The sequence below is a fragment of the Podarcis tiliguerta genome (genome assembly GCF_965153285.1).
Source record: "Podarcis tiliguerta genome assembly, chromosome: 3".
NCBI classification, from domain to species: Eukaryota; Metazoa; Chordata; class Lepidosauria; order Squamata; family Lacertidae; genus Podarcis; species Podarcis tiliguerta.
The window spans coordinates 117,601,433-117,622,583 of NC_139536.1; the positions used below are offsets into that span (position 1 = coordinate 117,601,433).

General features: G+C 41.4%; 2 protein-coding genes across 15 annotated transcripts in view; one reads left to right on the forward strand and one right to left on the reverse strand.

Moving 5' to 3' along the window:
* The window catches only part of SUPT3H (SPT3 homolog, SAGA and STAGA complex component), a 212,835-nt gene that overhangs the window by 187,056 nt on the left and 4,628 nt on the right, over positions 1-21,151 (reverse strand). For 5 of the 6 annotated variants that reach the window (XM_083435628.1, XM_083435629.1, XM_083435631.1 and 2 more), the window contains exon 2: positions 6,170-6,273. In XM_083435628.1, coding sequence (XP_083291754.1) covers positions 6,170-6,273 — 104 coding nt within the window. Of the gene's footprint in view, positions 1-6,169; positions 6,276-21,151 lie in introns of all 6 variants that reach the window. The other variant, XM_083435627.1, reaches the window with a different exon arrangement.
* RUNX2 (RUNX family transcription factor 2) overlaps positions 1-21,151 on the forward strand; it is a 222,454-nt gene that overhangs the window by 24,124 nt on the left and 177,179 nt on the right. The window lies entirely within an intron of this gene.

Genomic DNA, 21,151 nt, shown 5'->3' on the forward strand with positions numbered 1-21,151 from the left:
GATATGACTGAGGCACTGCATACAAATTTTCAAAGAAATCTCTCCAAATTTCACAGGGTTTCTTTCCTCTCTATGAGTAAAACTTAAGCCAAACCTATCTCAGCTTAACAAAAATTCTATCTGGTAACCATGTGGGTCAGAACTGGTTCCACATCTAATCGCTTGGCTACCCCTACTTTAGAAAGTTAAAAGGATCAAGCTATTCCTGAAGATGCTGGGAAATCACCCACCACAAAGAGAAAGTTGGCAAATTGACTCCAGAATCTTCATTCAGTTTTGGTTAGAATTCTTTTTTTACACTGGATGGGGAACTTGAACATTTTACTTTACCAAAATGTTTAATGCACAAAAATCAATGAAAGATAAAAATCAAACCAATAATTTAAACTCTTATTTAAAACAGCAGGTAGTACTAGGGAAGAATAAAAAGCTTGCAAGAGAAAAAGGCAGAAGTTGCTATAAGCAAATACTTAGTATTACACAATATTTTTTTTGAAAGGCACAAGTAATATTTGCTGTGAGCTTGTGCTGTTCTTATTTGGTGTAATCTACCCTTGTTCCTTTCCTTCAATTATTGTGACGTCTTGGATGTGTTAGTATAATGTTTGCTCCCATGTTTGTGCATTCCTTGGCATCAAAAACTGTTCTAGCAGTTGATAATGTTTCTTCTGTTTTGGATGTTATTGCGTCTTCTGGCTTAATCCCCCAGTAGAAATTACTGAAACCCAAGCCCCTCGTTTTGGAAGTTCTTTTATTCCTTTTGACAAAACACTGAGATTCTTAGGATAGAGAACTCAGCATATGTAAATACTTTAAGGAAAACAACTGTTTTAATCATCACAAGAACATGAAGAACTAACGTTTTAAAACATATTAATCCAATGTTAAATTGACTATATTAGTGTCTGTCCATCTCCAATTGCTTTTAATGTACAGTATATATATTTTTAGTGGCAACAAAATGTAGTACATTACATCTGGATTTCAACTTTTTATAACGTAAAATGCAGTTAGCACAAATATGGTAACTACTATTATAAACAGCAGATAGCTTAACAGTCCCCCATTCTCTTTCTCTTGTCATTAAGCAACTTCAGTCTAACCCAGCCTTTCTCAGCCTCAGGTTCCCAAGGTGTTCTTGAGCTACAGTTCACATCATCCCTGACCACTGTCCTTGCTGCCTAAGAGAGATGCTGTCCAACGACATCTGGGGACCCACGGTGGAGAAAGGCTGGTCTAGCCCATGGGTGGGGAACCTCAGACCAACGGCAGTCTGACTCCAGGCCTTTTTCTAGCCTTTTAACTCTCCCCAGGCCATAACCCTCACATGCTCCTCAGGGCCTTCTGCCTGGCTGGAATGTGTCAGCCCACATACATCAAGGTGGGGGTGACTGGTGTGTGTGCCCACAGAAACCTCTGGCTGGGTTGTTGCCTACACGTGAGAGTTGGTCTGCCCACTTTTTCCTCTGTCCGTGCCCACCACTGCCATGAGCCCCATGGAAGATGCCCTCTGCCTGAAAAAAAACCAAACCCCACCTTGGCCATGACTTAACGGCCACATGCCCTTGTTCAGCAGTTCCTTCCAGGTGAAGAAATTAATTTGCACTTAGATGTTTGCTACTTAGAAGAGTTTTCCTATTCATGTCAATTAATGGGCGGCTCCACAGGAGCAAAAGGATGCCTGCACCAAAGGACATACACACCCTAGCACCTCCATGTCTACAAAGGGCTCTGCACTGTGGGTACAATTGTAGGAATATTAGCATAGTAGGATGGATATGTTGTGGCTTCATCCTGCTGATTATAATATAATCATATAATCAGCTTGATGAAAACACAAAATACTCTTCATTATATTTGCCATTTACTTAATGTGATGCTTCAACACGAAAAGACAATCTGAAATAAGACTAAAAACCTGGAGCCTCTTAACACAGTAGAATCAAATATGGCTTGAGTTTTAATTTACTAATACCCACACATTTTGCCTGTAGTACACAATTAATGACAATTGAAGACTAATCATTAAATTGTAATTCTAGTAGATGCCTGCCAAAATTGTACTGCAAAACAAGACGGAGAGAATCAGAAAAGTCACTTGAACCTCTTTATTTGGTTTCATCACTCAATGTACATTTCATCCCACAAGACAAATAGTAGTGGGGGGAGGGGTTTTTTAAATCATCAAACCAGCCCAAGGGAAGAGTTAAAGTGCATCTTCCAAACTGCTGCAGTCCCAAATGGAGCACCCCCAGTTGCTATTAAACTTATTTAAAAAACAGCATGAAATCCAGTCACAGATATTTTGCTGCTATGCCTTGTGTCCTTGGTTGGTTACTGCAGCCATGGAGCCAAATATTTAGCTCACAGAATCATAGAACTGTATAGTTGGAAGGGACCCCAGGGTCATCTAGTCCACCCCCTGCATTGCAGGACTCTCAGCTAAAGAATCCATGACATACAACCTCTGCTCAAAAACCTCCAGTGAAAGTTTTTAAGGTCCACCACCGTCTGAGGGAGTCTGTTCCACTGTCAAACAGCTCCTGATGTTCAGCTGGAATCTCCTTTCTTGTAACATTTGACGTGCATTACTGGGAAGCCAGGTGTCCTTCATATCAAGAAGCCAAGAACAAACCTTGGCTTCCCGGCTGTGATCTGTTTGGAGAAACAAGCCCCGAGTGCTGGTTCAGACATGACGCTAGCTAAGCCAGCCGCTCTGTGGTTTGGCCCCTCTTCAACTGAGAGAGAATGGAAGCAGCAGCATTTGACCTGCATTCACCGGCTTGAAGCTTGTGCACAATATGGCTAATCAAACCCTACTTTTATGTCCAAACCCGGCCTGTAAGTAATTAAGTCATGGGGGGTGGCTAGCAGGTCTGGCAAGTAACAGGCCTAAAATAAACTAATGGTCAATCGTATGTGAACAAGATCAAAATTAGTTCTATACATAACAATATTGCTTCCTAATGATGCAAAGATGGAGGAAGGTTTCAGTGAAATCAATATATCTCAAATAAATGCATTTTAGAAGTAGCCTGTAAATTATGTGGTGCAGCTTTTTTTTAAGTTCCTGAAGGATTCTAGATAAGTTCTTGTGGCAACCTATAATAGAGCAGAAGCCAAAGGAAACAATTTTAATATTTATGTCCACAGTCTATTCCTGACATGTAATTATTATTTGCTAATAGTATTTTTTTTTCAAGAAAAATGCACACAAATAAACCTACTGGAAGAATTCCACCAGCTGCAGTGAAGTCAACAGAAGAGTTGGTGAAATGTATCTCAGAATCAAAGTTTGGATTGCTTTTAAAAGTAGAAACAGCACTAGGTCCAAAACAGTATGAAGATGTCTAGGTCTTCACTTACATAGCCAATAATAACTTCTGCACTGACAGGAATTGTGTGTATACTGGCGGGGAGGGGAGTTAAGAAAGTGCTTAATCAGGAAGTCAGCAATTATATAAAAATAAAAGCTTCACTGCTACTTGCCCAAAGAATCGGTTTGGCCTACAACAGCTCACTAGACTCATGTCCTTCCTTTGATTTGCAAGCCCAAGTAATGTTCTGTTATATTTCCTCCCAGTCTGAATATCAAAATATGAATTATTCAATTTAGATAAATGCTTTTAGGGACACAAACTTTAAAAAGTCCAAGAATTGCCAAGGGAAAGGAAACCTAAGATAAAAAATGTATTTGAAATGAAACATAATTGTATCATTTCCTAGCAAGGCGTCAGAGCCTCACTTAAGTCATAGAAACTTTATGAGTGAATCCTAGAGTTTACCACTGACATATTTTGCTGTGGCATATTTTTTGCAGCATGGCACTGATTAAGTGCTACTATGCCAATAGTGTTTGGGTTTCCCATATAATTGGATATTTATGTGCAGGCTACTGAATACAAAGGGAAATGGGTGTTTGGATCACAGTCCTTGACATACAGGTCAGTCACACAAAGTTTTTTTTAAAAAAAATTGGAACTTCTAAATTATGGAACCCCATTATGAGCTTTTCTCTGTGCTACTACTATACATGACGTGCTTTTGATGCACTTTGAAACCCTCTGCTTTAGTATTTCAGAAATTGTCATGCAGAGACGCCCTCTACCAAACAGCCAAGAATAAGACAGTGTGCAAGCATTCTAAGGCACACGGAGGATCCTCTTCCGTGTGATTTTTGGAAATAATTCCACAACTGCTTGGGTACTGCATGGCAATTGCCACTGCACACAGGGTGGTGTAAACCCACAGTTGCAGCAAGGAGTAGTAATACCTGTACGTGCTCCAGGTGTTCCAGGCTGGTAGAACTTCTGTCTACTGGGATAGGAAACATTAACTTCTCAAGACTAAGAAATATGTAACAAGGAATAAAGATATGGATGGCAATACAATTCCACCACCCAAAAAAGAAGACCCACTGGACAAGAGCCAGGCACACTGAACTTCTAAAGGCTTCTAAGTAGTTAATTAGTCAGGGAGGGAGCAATCACCCATTCACTCTTCTGGGCAATACCAATGGCCTTTGCCCCCACAGAAACCAAACTATTGCTGAGAGCAGCAGCAGCAACCTATTTTTCCAAAGCTTGATACCAGCAGCAGTGGTTTAAATTCACCATCTTCTGCCTTCTAGCACTAAAAAGGCAGAAAGCTAAGAGCAGCCAGAACCTTGCACCCTGCTCTTCCTTCCAAAAGTAAATCCAAAATGGCTATCTAAACCGAAAAAGGTGTTTGGAATAACTACAGACTCAGTCACGCCCAGACACATTTGGGCGATATCTCCAGGTGCCTGTTCTCAGCCCCTAAATATGACAATGTGTCAGTTGGCATTATATCTATTTATAACGACACCACTTTCAAACCTAATTCAGTTCTGAGGCTAACAAACATTAGCAGTCCAAGTGGTCCAAACTGTGTTTACATGAGTAATTCTGACATAACTGAACTTTTTACTGAAAAAGAATAAGCTTTGAATGGTTATAATTATTGTCTGCTTCTTTGAAGACAGATGCTGTTCTTTAGAGTGACAAAAAGACATTTGTCCCACCTTTAAAAGTGTATACAATTCTTTTCCAGCAGATGGGTATAAAAATTCTTTAAGCATATTACCTCATTGCTATACAAAATCAAGCACCATAACTGGTGTACAGCACTCCCAAGAGCAGCAAATTATGTAGGTGCATGGCCAGTGACTATCACTAAAGAGCTAGGGGGTACATTCATAATAAACCTAAACAAATGCAATACAAAAATGGACCTGCCCTGCTCTCCATCTGCAGTTCTGAGAGAAGAGTAAAATCTTAAGTCTTGTGCTGAACATTCTCTTTTAACTCCTTGATAAATCAGAAATAATGATCCATAGAGAAAGAACTCATTAGCTTGAGTTCTCTCCACTTTCTGCAGACCAATACATCTTGGATTTATATAAAAGAAAACATGGCATGTGCTGGCAGGTCAGCCTCCCTGATTAATAGGTTGCCTTCCACCAAATCAAGATTTGTGGCCTGGCCCATTGTAGAAGGCAACTAATCAAGCTTTAAGTATGGAATCCTCCCAATTATGGAATTTTAAAAATATGAAGCCAACGACTTTATGAAAATCTAGGTATTCTGAGATAAAACAACAACAGTGTTCCAGTCTTGTCACAAATTAGAACTGCATCACTATGTCATTTTACAGTAAATTTCTGTTCTTTGTAAGAAATTATTCTTATTGTCAAGAGCAAAGACTAATCAGCTCCAAATGGTCCACATGTTAATTCTGTCACAAACAGCATTATTTTATCGCAACATACCACTGTGCATCATGAAAAAGCAACTCTAAAATATAATACATTTTTAAAAAGAAAGAAAAGTAATTTAACGAACAGAAAATATTCCTTCCAATCCTAGGATCAAGCACCCTATAATAGACAGTGACAAATATATAGCATACCCTATATTTCCTATATGTAAATTTATTTTAGCTACATGTGATTTCAAATCCAACAACAAGAGTGCCTGCTAAGTTACTTAATAAATCTTAAAAAACATTTCCAAACTTAATTAATTAATGAGCAAAATTAACTAATGAGCATATATGGGACAAATCTGCCCTGCCCTCTATTAATTCTGCTTCCTAGTTATGTGGAATTGTGAATGTAGTAAGATATGGAAACAAAAGGAATACTTACATCATACTTTGCAGTTCAGGGGTAAAGTTTGTTGATTTCCCAGTCCCTCTTCCGCTGCCTGATGGAGCAATAGTCGACATTGGACTAGATCCAGTACCACTCATCTGAGTAAACAAAGAAAACCACAATGTTTGCAGGTATACAAGAGCAAACACCACATAATGAAAAACAGCAAATCAAAACCCATGAACAATGTGTGCATGCTTAAAATATCAAGTTAGTGCTGTTCCATTCAGACATTCACAATGCCTTATTCAGCATAATTAAAAATTACTATTTTTCCCTTCCCCAGGCAACTGAAGCAACATAGCTGACTAAAGCACGCAAGCACCTTTAGTAATAGTAGCAATTAAGATGAATGACAGAATTCAACTAAAATGTTAAATGTTATTTGCTTAAATGTTGCTTATTTTGAAATTACTGATAATTTGTTTATTTAAACACCACCTAGCTGTAATAGTCTCTAAGCTGTTTACAAAGGTACAATACAAAAAAATAAAAATCAGTTAAAACTATAAAAGCAAACTTCACTTGAAATGCCTGCTGGTAGAAAAAAAGCCTCTGTAGGCAGCTGAAGTTCAATAGAGAGGGGACCAGCCTGCCCTCAACTGGAAGGAAGTTCCATAAAACTAGAAAGTTCCATAAAGTTCCTGGGGGATATGAGCTATGGGGGACCACTAACTGTGACCCCCCCCCGGCCAGGTCCTGCTGATTGGGCAGGGATAGAAAGGATTAAGTCAGGGGTCAGCAAACTATTTCAGCAGGAGGCCGGTCCACTGTCCCTTAGATCTTGTGGGAGGTCAAACTATATTTTGAAAAGGAAAAAAAATGAACAAATTCCTATGCCCCACAAATAACCCAGAGATGCATTTTAAATAAAAGCACACATTCTACTCATGTAAAAACATGCTGATTCCTGCACCGTTTGTGGGCCAGATTTAGAAGGCAATTGGGCCGGATCCAGTCCCCGGGCCTTAGTTTGCCTACCCATGGATTAAGTAGTCCTTAAGGTATCTTGGGCCCAAATAATTCTGAATATTCCAGGGTCATTACAGAAATCCCATGGAAGTGCCACCCCACATTCTGTGGTTTCAGCATCACATTTTAGGGTTTTGGCCCAGTTTCCTATTTGACTTACAGAGGGCGAAACAGTCTGTCCCTTGTTTGGTGGCCTTTCTAGAAGAAGCAGGTGAGGCAGGAATCAACTGTGCAAGTCTATTGTATCCATCATCTATGCACGTTGTGCCACAGAATATTTTTAAAGGATTACATGCCAGCAGATGTAGACCAGTTAACTTCCATAGCCTAGATAAAGCTACACAACCCACGCTTGCCTTGAAAAGCGCTTCTCGGTTAAAAGAAAGTCCCTGAGACTTATGAATGGTAAACCATATAATGTTACGGGAGGAAACTGTTTCCTCACAACATGTGTGTCCCTTATTAATGGAAACTCAACCTCAGTTATGGAGCAACTTTCTAGTTCAGCAGCCCTATCAAATTTGACTATTATCTGTTTCACCTGCTTTTAGAATATGCCATATTTCAAACCCACAATATATCCCATAGGACCATAAACTAATCCTCTTTCATATGTAGATTTCTCCTGAGCATAACATGAGCATTTATGCTCACTTTCAGAACAGCCTATAAATCTGCAGTTAACTGAAACATCATGTTTCAATTTACATATTTTCTTATTACGCTTTTCATACATATACTGCATCTGCACTGTGTGACATTGGGACTATCTATAGCATCTATTACCTCTTTTTCATTTATGCCCTCCTTTACTTAACCCCACTTGATGGAGTTGACTACATTTCTTCAAAGCTGCCATAAGCACACAGCAAAATAAACTTTATTTATTGAGAAAAAGGTATCTTGCTCTCCTCACACTTCACTTCAATCTCTGCTCTGAGTTTATTTTATCTTTTATTTTCTCGCCAAACCCAGCAACTTCTTTCTGCTCAAATAGAGCGCCATAAACTTTATTTACAATTTCTTGCAATCATATGCATGCTACTGTAAACCATGCAAATCTCATTTATGATTATTAGCAATAAAGGCTTGGTTTGCATAGAAGTGAGCCTTTTTCATCCTGAAACCTGAGTGGTAGTCACACCACAGAGCAATTAAGCACCAATTCTCCAAAACAGGAGAACTTGAGGGATAATATATGTCACTCATGTTTCATTGGATAATGTCAATAGTATCTGATCCGTTTGAGCTAGCTTTTTTCATTCTTAGTTGAACTTCAAAACTGTTTCCCTATTTTGCCTGAAAGACAGAGAGAAGTATTGAATTCCCTCAGATTTTCTATTCTATTCTATGTGTTCGTTTTCAATCCAGTGTGGTGCGGTGATTAGAGCACTGGACTAGGACCTGGGAGACCAGGGTTCAAATTCCCCCTCAGTGCTTCACTTTTGCCCCAGGCACAGATCTGTGTTTAAAAGCTTTGTTTCTGAGAATTTGTGGGCTTTTTGCCCAGAGCTTTCCCCACAAAAACCAACTCTTTTGTGCTCAATCAGAACAAACATCAACTCAGATTTTCCATGGATTGCCATTTGCTCTGACTGAGCTTTAAAGAGCGGGTTTTTGCGGGGAAAGCTCTGGAGCAGAAAAAAACAAGGGCGCTTGGACAAGGACCTTTAAAAGTGGGTCGTGCCTAGAAAGAACTGTCCCATACTTTCCAAATCTGCCTCAATCACAGGGTCTGGATTAGATTAGATTTTTTTCTGCAGTAATTCCTCAAAACCTGCCTACAAGATTTACACACATAAGTGATGCAGGAGGACCAAGCACTGAGCTCATTCTCTCAAAAGATATGGAAAAGGTTTTGTGGTTTCTGCAGAATCCTGACACTGAAGTTTTTTTTCTCCTATTTCCTCAGACCTGATGTCATGCATACCTCTTGAACCAAAGGGAAATAAGTCCTGAAAGCACTTTGCTTCTAAAGTCCCCGTCCCCCCCCCCCCAGAAACTGAGTAGAGAATCATCAGTAGTTGACATCTGATACAATTTGATATTATCACCTGCAGGATCTTTTGTGTGTAGATACATATCCTGCTCAGAAAGGTCAATTATTTTTAAGATTATTCTATTCACTAACCTGTTTAAAATCTAACACTAGATCACTGTGAATACTTACCGTAACTCTGCATATAGTGAATTATTCTTAATATAAGGCAAAGCAGAGCAAACCTTCTGCATGTTCACCAAGCTGCTGCCAAATTACTTTTTACTTTGTAGCCACCGGTGACCAAAATGAACACATTCTCACTCAGATATGGCTCTTAGGCTGTCTAAATTATTTTGGAAAGTTATAGAAAGATTGTTTCCCTTGTACGCCTCTCCCTAATAGAAAGCAGTTTCCTAATTTTAGTGTTTAGGCAAGTAACAGTCTGAAATGGTTTGATGAGCTCTATTTTTTAAAAAAATCAAACAAGTTCAGACTGCTTAATTGCTTGGAACTTCTTCGAAATTCATCCCACTCAAAAATATACCCACCTAGTAAAACATTTTTCAAGTTTTCTGCATAGTATCTGCATACATACAGTGCATCACCATTTAATGCTGAAACTATTTTTTAGAAGAATGCAACCTTCCCCTTCCTGTCAGAAACTGTTTTTCTCTTCCATGTCCTTTATGTTAACGTTTCTGACGGGGGGGTGGGGTAAATGACTTTATTGCAGTTTATGCAGACTCTCTCAAATCTAACACTGTTTTTCTTACCTTCCAAATTTGAAATCTTGTCTTCCAACTGAGTGACAATAGAACTTGCTGCTACCTCACTCTTCCTCACAACCTGTTTAGCTTTAAGCTCAGTTCATATGTAATAAATTCCTTCATTTTATCTACCTCTTCAGTCTTACACACTGATTTAAAATGTTCCTCTGACAAAAGTAAAGTGTATCCAATATACTTCTTCTTATGCTGAGCATTCTCAAACATCTAAAAATGCCTATTTTTATGTTGTGTTAACCCTTGGCAGAGTGCCCTAGTTAATTTTTGAAATGTTCATCTCCACAGTCATCAACAGAACAAAACACACTTTTGTGTGTATGTCAACAATAGTGTCTGAGGTGTGGGGCGAAAGAAGTCACAAAGTATCATCACGAAGTTTTGTGGTCTGCCACACAATGCGGTGCATGGCCATGGTTTTGTAGGCCGACAATTTTCTACGTTACGAACAGCAGTGCACATGTCCTAACGAAGTCTTGTACTCAGGGAAGCCAAAGACCAGAGCTTTCCAAACTGTGTCACGACACATTAGTGTGTTGGCTGCAGTGAGCAGATGTGCTGTGCGAATGCTCCCTGCACAAATATGGGATGGGGGACATGTGAAAAGGATCTAGGGGTCTTAGTTGACCACAAGCTTAACATGAGTTAAGTCAACAGCAAAAAAAGCTAACGCTATTCTAGGCTGTATCAACGGACATATAGTGTCCCAATCAAGGGAAATAATAGTGCCACTATATTCTGCTCTGGTCAAACCACACCTGGAATACTGTGTTCAGTTCTGGGCACCACAATTTAGGAAGGATGTTGACAAGCTGCAACATGTGCAGTAGAAGGAAACTAGGATGGTCAAGGATCTGGAAACCAAGCCTTATGAAGAACGGTGGAGGGAGTCGGGCATGTTTAGCCTGGAAAAGAGGAGACTGAGAGGAGGTCTGAGAGCCATCTTCAAAGGGCTGTCCCATGGAAGGTGGAGGACGCTTGTTTTCTCCTGCTCTGCAGGGTAGGATTCAAACCAATGGATTCAAGTTACAAGAAAGGAGATTCTGTCTAAACATCAGGAAGAACTTTCTGACAGTAAGAGCTGTTACACAGTGGAGTGGACTCCCTTGGGAGGAGGTGGGCAGAGGTTGGATGGTCATCTGTCATAGATGCTTTAGCTGAGATTCCTGCATTGCAGGGGGTTGGACTAGATGTCCCTTGAGGTCTCTTCCAATGCTACATTTACCCCGAGGTATGACTGTATTTGCTATAATAATGATAATGATAACAACAACAACAACAATTTATTTCTTGTACCCCAGCCACTCTGGGAGACTTCCAACAAAGTAAAAAAGAACACACCAAAACATCAAACATTAAAAACTTCTCTAAAGAGGGCTGCTTTCAGATGTCTTCTAAAAGTCAGGTAGTTGTTTATTTCCTTGACATCTGATGGGAGGGTGTTCCACAGGGCGGGTGCCACTACCGAGAAGGCCCTCTGCCTGGTTCCCTGTAACTGCTCTTCTCACAGTGAGGAAACCGCCAGAAAGCCCTCGGTGCTGGACCTCAGTGTCCGGGTAGAACGATGGGGGTGGAGATGCTCCTTTAGATATACTGAAATGAGGCCGTTTAGGGCTTTAAAGGTCCGCACCAACACTATGAATTGTGCTCAGAAACATACTGGGAGCCAGTGAAGATCCTTTAGGGCTGGTGTTATATGGTCCCATAAGCTACTCCCAGTCACTTATTAAGAAGTACACAACCAGTTTTCACTTCCTGAACTGTAACCCTTACGAACTTTCAGCAAGACAGTATCAAGTAGACACCACAACCTGGGGAAAATACCCGTGAATGTTATTTCGCTGACCGACTGAAGGACTTGGATTACTCAAGTGCAAACCCCCATTCTTTCCAGTTACATGAATGCAGTACCTGAACATAATCAGGCTTTTCACCTTTACCACTACTTTAAATGACCTTACCTATCATGCAGAACTAACTTTCACTCACTCACTCCTTCTCTCACTAAAACTGCTTATATACATTAAAAATAATGAATAAGGCATATAATTGACTAATGTATCTGCATCCTAATACTGCAATCCCAACCACATCTGCTCAGAATTAAGAACTACTGGTTGGGGCTTTCTCCCAGATCACAGAATCACAGAGTTGGAAAGGACCCTGAGGATCATCTAGTCCAGGCATCCCCAAACTCAGCCCTCCAGGTGTTTTGGGACTACAGCTCCCATCACCCCTGACCACTGGTCCTGTTAGCTAGGGATGGTGGGAGCTATAGTCCCAAAACAGCTGGAGGGCCAAGTTTGGGGGTGCCTGATCTAGTCCAACCCCCTGCCATGCAGGAATATGCAACTGTCCCATACGGGGATCGAACCTGCGACCTTGGCGTTATCAGCACCACACTCTATCCAACTGAGCTATGGGGTTAGTAAGAATACATTAGTAAGAAAACATGCTACTGACATCATATACTCATTGTTATGCTTTGTCAACAAAGGAAAAACACAGTCATCTACAAAGATCCTTAATGAGACAAAAGCCTAGAAAAAATGAGCCAACGTGAAGCGGTTCTTGGCATCAACTGGCGTAATCTAAAAGGAAAGGTCAAAGCTAGTCTTTTTAACATTTCTACTAGATTATCATGGCTACTGTCATATAAGTCTTACTTTTGGTGACATATTTGGGTAATGTGCTCTAAGCTTTACAGGTGGCAGGGAAAGCCACAATTATGAATACTATCATGGAATCATAGAACTGTAGAGTCGGAAGTGACCCTGAGAGTCATCTAGTCTCACCTAGGTGCAGGAATCTCAACTAGATCATCCATGACAGATGGTCATCTAACATCTGCTCAGAAACCTCCAAGGAAGGAACAGTGGCGGAGCTTCATGCTCCGGCACCGGGGGGCGGAGAGCAGGAGGGGGTGGGGCTGGCGCGCATCCCGGGGGCATAGCGCGCCACCCGTAGGGGAATGGTGTGCCGCCTGTAGGGGCGTGGCACCCAGCGGGGGCAGGGGGACAGCCGCGATGGCACCCCGCCAGGATCACGCTGCCAGGGCGGTGTGCTCCCCCCGCACGTCTCTTCCTCCGCCAGTGGGAAGGAGAGGGAGCCTGTTCCACGGTGGAACGGCTCTTGCTGTCAGACAGAACCACAGATATTACACAAGTAATATTCATATGCTGCCAACAAACACTATAAGCGTTATGAGCTACACACCATATTCTGAACAAAACTAATTATTAGACTGAAAACCCAAATTATTTTTTATATAACATACTTCTAACGGGAATCGGGAGAATTTTCAGCTAATGTACTACCAACTCATACAAATGCTTTGGTCTTTGATTCCTGTCATCAGATAACATTTTAAAATGATAGTACCCACAGAATTGTTGCTAGTTCCCCTCCACTAATCTTTCTGACTTGCAAAAATCTGGTAAGCCTTCATTTATCCATGGTCTACTCATTTCTTACATTATTATTAGCAACAGTGGCTTTAAAGAATGAAAAGCAGATGTTAGCATCATTTGCCCTCAGTCAGCACTCTTAGATTTGCCTATTATAGTTTTACCTTTCACCTATACACACTTCCTAAAGCACAAAATTTATACAAGTTTTTTGTTACTATGGTTAACTAGTGCTGTATTTCACGCCATAATTATCCAAAAGTCTTATTTTAAATGTATTGCTCTGAATACTGGACAAGTCAATTTTTCTCCTTGATTACACAGGAGATTTTATATTAATATATATTTATTTTACCCAAAAGCAAAGATGAACAGGAAGTGACAGACCAGGTCTTGAAGTGAAACTATATTCCACAACGTATTGGTGGGAAACGTGATATAAAATATTGTCATTCTCAGCTGACCTTTTGAAATGACATTTCAGTTTTCCATGTAAGTCCAATTTCCAGCAAAGTTCCAATCTCTCAGGCACATGCAAGCACCTTAAGCAAGCAAGCAAGCTGAGTCTTCATCCACTAGGCCCCACCTTTCCTCTAAAGGCCTTCTAGGAAACTTGGACTGACTTGAAGCAGCAGCAAGGGCTGGGCTGGGCCAGTATGGCCACAGCAGGCTCCCTCAGCACCCCATGTCCGCCCTGCAGTGGACGGCAGCTGGGTACGCTTGCCCCAGGCCTCGGAGGGCGAAGCCCTGCTGGGGGGCCTGCCAGGGACCGGCTGCTTTGGGGTTAGAGTTACTATGTTATTCTAACAAGACTCCCACCATGAGCATTGGACAAGCTCTGCACAGGCCTGCATACGTGTGCATCACATGTAGCATTCAACATGTGTACAGTCTACCTACAGTGTACACTGGTTGCTAATCTGTACGCAGGTACATTTATTCATATGCAGTGGTGTGCACATGGGTGGTCACGGGGATTTCTGGGCAATATTCTAGGGTCCTTTTGCCCACAGAAGGGAATTCCTTCATCACACAATCCTACTCTTCTGCCATTGCCTGGCAGTACAGAACAAGGGATTCACGATCTGTGATTTTTCAATACGCTGAAGGCTGCTTGGGTTTGAATAAAGTCATTTTCTGTAATTTCGAATACTAATTCTGTAGTTTTGAGTTCCCAGAAACTGGAGAGCATAGATGGATTGCCATGTTCTTAGATGCTATCCCGTATTTCTGTCAACAGTGTATTAGAGATAGCATGGCATTTTAGTATGTGGTGTTGTTTTTTAAGCTATGGCAGATGAGGCTAAAAGGCAGGGGTTACAGTATTTGTATGCTAATCCAAACTGGCTTATTAATATTTCATTTTTAAGGAGAATACAATTTAAAGATGACAACACAAAGGAAGGGGAACCAAAATGCAATTAATTTTCAGACTAGGCAACTAGCAAAAGCAATTATTAAAAGAATAACCAGAATTTGAGTGAGAGCAATTTGTTCGTGGTGTGGTATAATAATTGTCTCTTCCTCCAGATAATTTTAATGGTCTTTTATTGACTCTCATCCTCTTGATTCACATCCCTACACCCACATCTCTCATAAATCAATTCTTTGTGCTGAACTTCAGAAGTCTAAACAGCAATAAGAGCAGACGTGGCCAGTGGGGAATCACAGGTTTCCTGCTCATGGGAAAAGTTTGGCTGCTGCGCTATGTAGGCTCATCTGAGACTGAACCCACTGAAACTTATTTCTGAGTACACATGCATAGGATTGAGCTACACAATTCATAGATGAGATTGAGCTTTAGGCCCTGTGCTGTTATTATCGGTGTATTTGGAATACTTTTCAAACAACAAAGGGAATGGGAAGCATCCTGGTCCCACAATGGCCAACCAGATGACTGTGGGAAACCAGAGCTAGAACCTGGGCACTCCCCCCCACCCGCCCCCCACTTGTGACAGGCAGTGGGAGGTAGAACATGGCCATTGGGCCAGTGTCTGAATCTCTTTACCCACAGTGCCCTCATTTAACTCTGGGAGGGCAAAATTATTCATAGAAGATGGTGAAAACAAATGTACCCTGTGACTCAAATAAACTTTGAAGAAGAAACCAAATAAATGAAAAGCAATTTTAAAAATCGATGGCAGCAGCAACCCAGGGACACAGGGCATGTCAACAGAAACAGGCTTCTCGGAAGAGCTAGGTTTTGCATCCTCTCCAAAACTCAGCAAAACAGTGGGGGGCAGATCCTTCCCCAGCCTCAGGCCGACTGCAGAAAAGACCCTGCTTTCAGTCTAAAACCTGAGCGATCAAAACCCTATTTGCTTTGGCAGCTGCCTGCCCTCCTTTCTGCCCCTTTTACAGAAATCCTCAAAAGCTAAGAGGGAAAGAAACTGCGAGTTCCAATAGACTGGAAAGAACTATGGAGGAGAAGGAATTTCTCTACAGCAGAGACTTCCCTCAGTCACAAGCTCAAGGCGAAGGCAACTGACCCATTCTCCCCACGTCTCCCTCTGCCCCAAGCTGGCAAGCTGCCCTGGCCTGAGTGGGCAACCTTTTGGTGCCCACTCCCTCTGGCCTCTTAACTTCGGGTCATGTAAATACTTTTAAGCAGGCGCGTGAAACCCAGCGAGTCACCTCTCTATGCATGTGCACATAATGATGATGAACAAAAAGAAAGAAAGAATGCTGAACGCTCCAACTGCTGCCAGCTAGCAACGTTTTTTCTATGGCCACGTTATTACGCTTATAAGCTAAGTAGGTGTAGAACATTTTATTTAGATGAACCCTGCACCTCATTAGACCACCCTGTACCGTTTAAAATAATTACTTCCCCAGCTAAGATCTGTTAGATGGCTTAGATAATTAACTTCTTTACACATCAAAGTCTGATCATATGCAAGTCCCGTTTCCTTTCTTCCGGACATTAAAAAAATCTCAGCCAAAAGCAGAAGCACTCAAATCAATTTTCTCCAATAAATCCAACTAACATGAAATTCAAAACCTACTGTAATATTCAGTAGGTCAATGTACTGCAGTTGTTTTTGCTTTGAATTTAAATGCAGCTGCATGCCATATTCTACAAAATGAATTCAGATGTTCAGATGGAGATGCAGATTATTTCAACATGCTGTAGTTTATACATGAACCCCCATAAGAAGATGATAATATTTGATTAACACTATTTAAAACTAGTAATTATGAGGTTCTAGCTAAATCTACGTAATATTTGCCAAATTCCTTTCTTCTGAAGGAAAGTCTGGAATGCATAAAAATAATTTAAAATGAAATGAAAAACATAACATTTAATTTAAAAAAGCTTTCATTTATAGTCATCTGTATGAAAGCTATCATACTTTCTCTGTAATCTGTTATTTGGCACACTGAATGCTGAGCAGCTTCCACTCCAGCCCAGGTCAGCATATATCAGGGTGAGCGGTACTGAATCTTATTTAGCGTTACTCAAGAAAGTGAGGTTCCTTAGCACCACACAGCGAAGGCAGTGGGCCCATTCTAGTGGTTAACCACTTCCACATTCTATCTGCATCCATGGTGGCATTACAGATGGAAAAAATCCCCTTAAGTGATCATGTGAATGCATATACATTAGGAGACGTAAGTATTACCAATGCCATCCATTTTCAAAGATGTTATTTATAGTAAAGAAATGTGAAAGGATCAGTGTTTAAGATGGAAGAAACCTTGGCAGAGACCCTCTGGCTTATTTACCCGCTTGTAAGCAGGCAATAATGCTGCTGTTCAAAGCAGAGGATATCTTCAACTTATACGAGCTCTCTCCAATTAATCTGGAAGTAATGTGAAGCAAAACATAGGATAGTAATAAAGTGCATCCTAGGAAAGAATGATTCCTTACTAAACTCCTTGACGTTCAGCACTTACACTCATTATACCAAGTGGCGTATTCCACCTTTTCCAAAATACAAATAGTAGTACAGTGGTACCTCTGGATGCGAACAGGATCCGTTCTGGAGCCCCGTTTGCATCCTGAAGCGAACGCAACCCGCGTCTGCACGTCTTCACTTGCGTGGGTCACAATTTGGCGCTTCCGTGCATGCGTGTGACGTCATTTTGAGCGACTGCACATGCGGTGAAACCCGGAAGTAACGTGTTCCGTTCCTTCCGGGTCTCCGCGGAGCACAACCCGAAAAAGCTCAACCCAAAGCTACTTCAACCCAAGGTATGACTGTAATGGTGATAGTAGTAATAGTAGTAGTACTCCTGGGCTGCTCCTGTTGTTGTTGTTTAGTCGTTTAGTCGTGTCCGACTCTTCGTGACCCCCTGGACCAGAGCACTCAGGGTGGCTGGCAGCATGGGACACCTCTGCTAAGAAATCTGCCCCAGCTGCCCATGTGCTATTGGGACAAGTTCAAGGCTCCTGCGTTGACACACAAAGCCCGGAACAACTTGGTTACTTTAAAGACCCCCTGAGCCCTCAGAGCAGGTATTAGAGGTGTGCTGCTGTTAGCTGTCCCCTGCACTACAGAAGTTCAACTGGCCTCCATTGGAAGTTGGGCATTTAGTGTCAAGGTCCCAAGCTGAGACAGACTGTTCCAGCAGAGACTGGGCAAGGCATTCTTGCTTTTTTATTTTCAGCGGCATCTCTGGAAGAGTGGGTTTTTTTAAATGCCAGGAGCCTTTGCAGTTGTTGAAACTGATTAGCCGGTCACTTTAATGATTATCTGCATTGTTTAATATTGCTTTATTGTTGTATACCACCCTTATATTTTATGTTATGGGAGTATAGAAATAATTTTATAAATAGAATATAGGTGTGTGTGTGTGTGTGTGTGTGTGTGTGTAAATAAAACATATACACAGGCTTCTGCAGAATCATTTCTGGCACTGCGCATTATATCTTGGTTCCATAGATTGCAAGCTGCTGCCCTGATGTTGCAGCCAACATTAGGAAAGCTGTGCTGGGGGTAGAGATGTCATATTGTAATAACTTTACAGAAAAAAATAGAGGTAAATAGGGACATTCTGATTTAGGGTGAATTATGCTTTGTATGTAGAAATTCTGAGGCAGCTCATTGTGACACAAATAACTTAAAAAGGAGCAGCAGGAGAAGAATATTTGTGGCTGGCTGGGGTACGGATAAGTAGTGAAAGCCTATCAGTGAAAAATGGCAATATGTCAAATTATGTCATTTCTTATGCTTGCCCAAGAATCTTATGGGCTTTTTAAACTTTATTGGATACTTCACTAAAACAGCAGAATCAGCATAATTTGACTGCAGAAGCAATCAAAATCACATCAACATCTACTTGAACTTCTGAAATCATGTTGACACATTTGTGAACATAACTGAATTGTATCAGCACAGCTAATCTGGAGTCTCATGGTGAAGCTCTCTCTAAGAATATAAGATTCTCTATCATTATAGCAAGAGAACACTGTTTTCTGTACTCACAACACAAATCAGATCTCACTAACAGTAACTCCAGGAAAAGTATTCTACATGCCTAGATGCCCTTGGAAACCTAAGGTGATAGTCCAATGCAGGGTTGAATAAATATTCCCAGTTCTCAGGTACCAGTAATACCTACATCTTCCAAGTGCTTGAGAGTTTCTTAGCCATGGCCACAGTGAACCATTTCAGGTTGTCCAATGAATTCCATCCTCGGACTGTCCAACAAAATTAATTCTACTGATCAGAACCTGTGCCATTCAGCACCTATCTAAACATAACTGCACTCCTAATCAAGTCATCTTTGCAAACCACACAAATTGCATTTGTGGCTCAATATAGAGAAGCATTATATTACAAGGTCAGTAGCTATGAGGGCATTCATAGTAAGTTAACAACATGCCTGAAAAACTAAATAATGTTGTTTGGGCTTGTAACTAAATTGAATTCACAGAAGAACAACAGTAATTACTGAGAAAGTTCAAGAGCAGCACAGAAAGTTGTGATTTGCAGGCGTTTTAACAGTTACAGCTATCATACGAGTGGAAGTTAGTGAAAGGCACTCTGGCACTCCTAGACACCGAGACAACTTGGGCCCCCAGTGACAAACCTGGAAATCTATGAAACTGAACATGGAAGATCATTGAGAGCATTTGTGAAAAAATAAATAATCACTGTGTGGTGGTGTGCTAGAGTGCCAAGCCAGGCAGAAGACCCGGGTAATTCCTTCCTAGATCATGTGACCAAACTTTCCAAGAGGAGAGATAGTCATGAGAGACTTCAGTAACCCTGATATTAGAATTACCGTATTTTTCCGTGCAGCGGTCAAGGTTTTTTGACACAAAAATCATGTCAAAAAACTGGGGTCGTCCAATACACGGATAGTGGCGGGGGGGGGGGGGAGAGGTGCTGCTGGCGCAGGGAGTGATCTGGGGGCGCTGGCTGGTGGCGCGCAGCTTCCCCCGATGCTGCTGCACGAGGGAAACACTCCCTCTACCTGCGTGCGGGAAATGATCTGGGGAGTGTTTCCTGCCCACAGCTGGGGGGGGGTGGGGAGGCTCAACAACTCTGGGCAATCTCCCCTCATTTTCTTAAAATGGAGTCCCCCAAAATAGGAGGGGTCTTATACATGGGGGCATCTAATAGACAGAAAATTACGGTAGTTTAGAATTCATAGAATTCTGCTAAGAATGAAAGGTCAAATAAATCCCTGGTTTGCCTTGCTGACAATTTTGTCTAGGAGGTGGAAAGAGAAACAAAAGGATCTGGTAAGTAAGGCAGGGGCTCTGAAGTATATGCAAGCAAGGAGTAGAGGACAGAATAATCACTTGCTTAAACTGAAGAAAATTATTTAGGCTTGGAAAGCAAGTCAAATATTGTCAACTCTTATTTGACCCCAGTCAAACATTTAATGAATACTTCTGTGTGTCATTATAGTGTCATTACCTTAGTGCTAGTTATCTCCTAGCTCTGCAGCAATTGGGGCAAAACAAGCAGTGAAGCAAAGTACTATAATTTTAGACCTCTCCAAACAGAGGCAAAAGTCTAGCAGGCAGCAGGCCAGACTAGGACCAGGTTCAAATTCTCACCTGACCATAAGGCTCAATGGCAGCATTGGGCCAGTCGCATACTGTCAGCCTCGGAACAACTCCATGAGTAGAGTAATATAAAATGTTGCTGGACTACAACTCCCATCATCCCCAACCACCAGTCCTGCTAGCAAGGGATGATGGGAGTTGTAGTCAAACAACATTTGGGGACCCCAAGGTGGAGAAAGGCTGATGTGCATTATGCTAAGTTCCTTGGGGGGGAGCAAAATAATTTACTGTCATAAGTAGCACAAGCATCAATTATGTTGGTAATATTCTGTTGCTCTCAAAAGGTTATTCCTTTTAAAATACTTGACCATTTTGTGACAATATTTGGCCCAAATCTTTTTTGACTAGTCCAATTCTCAACCTAGAATTATGCTGTTATGATCATAACCAAATGAACTGTGGTGTTTTCATGATCATTTGGTGGAATATGTCACTCCAAAACAATTAAGCTTCTGAGGAACGGTTGAGGGAGTTGGGTATATTTCGCCCGAAAACATATCTTGGGACTGAGAGGGAATAAGCCATGCATCTTCAAATATCTTAAGGGCTGCCAGATGGAAGATGGAGCAAGCTTGTTTTCACCTGCTCTGGAAGGTAGGACTTGAACCAATGGCTTCAGGTTACAAGAAAGGAGAGTCAGGCTAAACGTTAGGAACAGCTTTCTGAGGGTGATAACTGCTTGACTGGGAACGGTCTCCCTCGGAAGGTGGTGGACTCTCCTTCCTTGGAGGCTTTTAAGCAGAGGTTGGATGACCATCTGTCAATGGATGCTTTAGCTGAGATTCCTGCATTGCAGGGTTTGGACTAGAT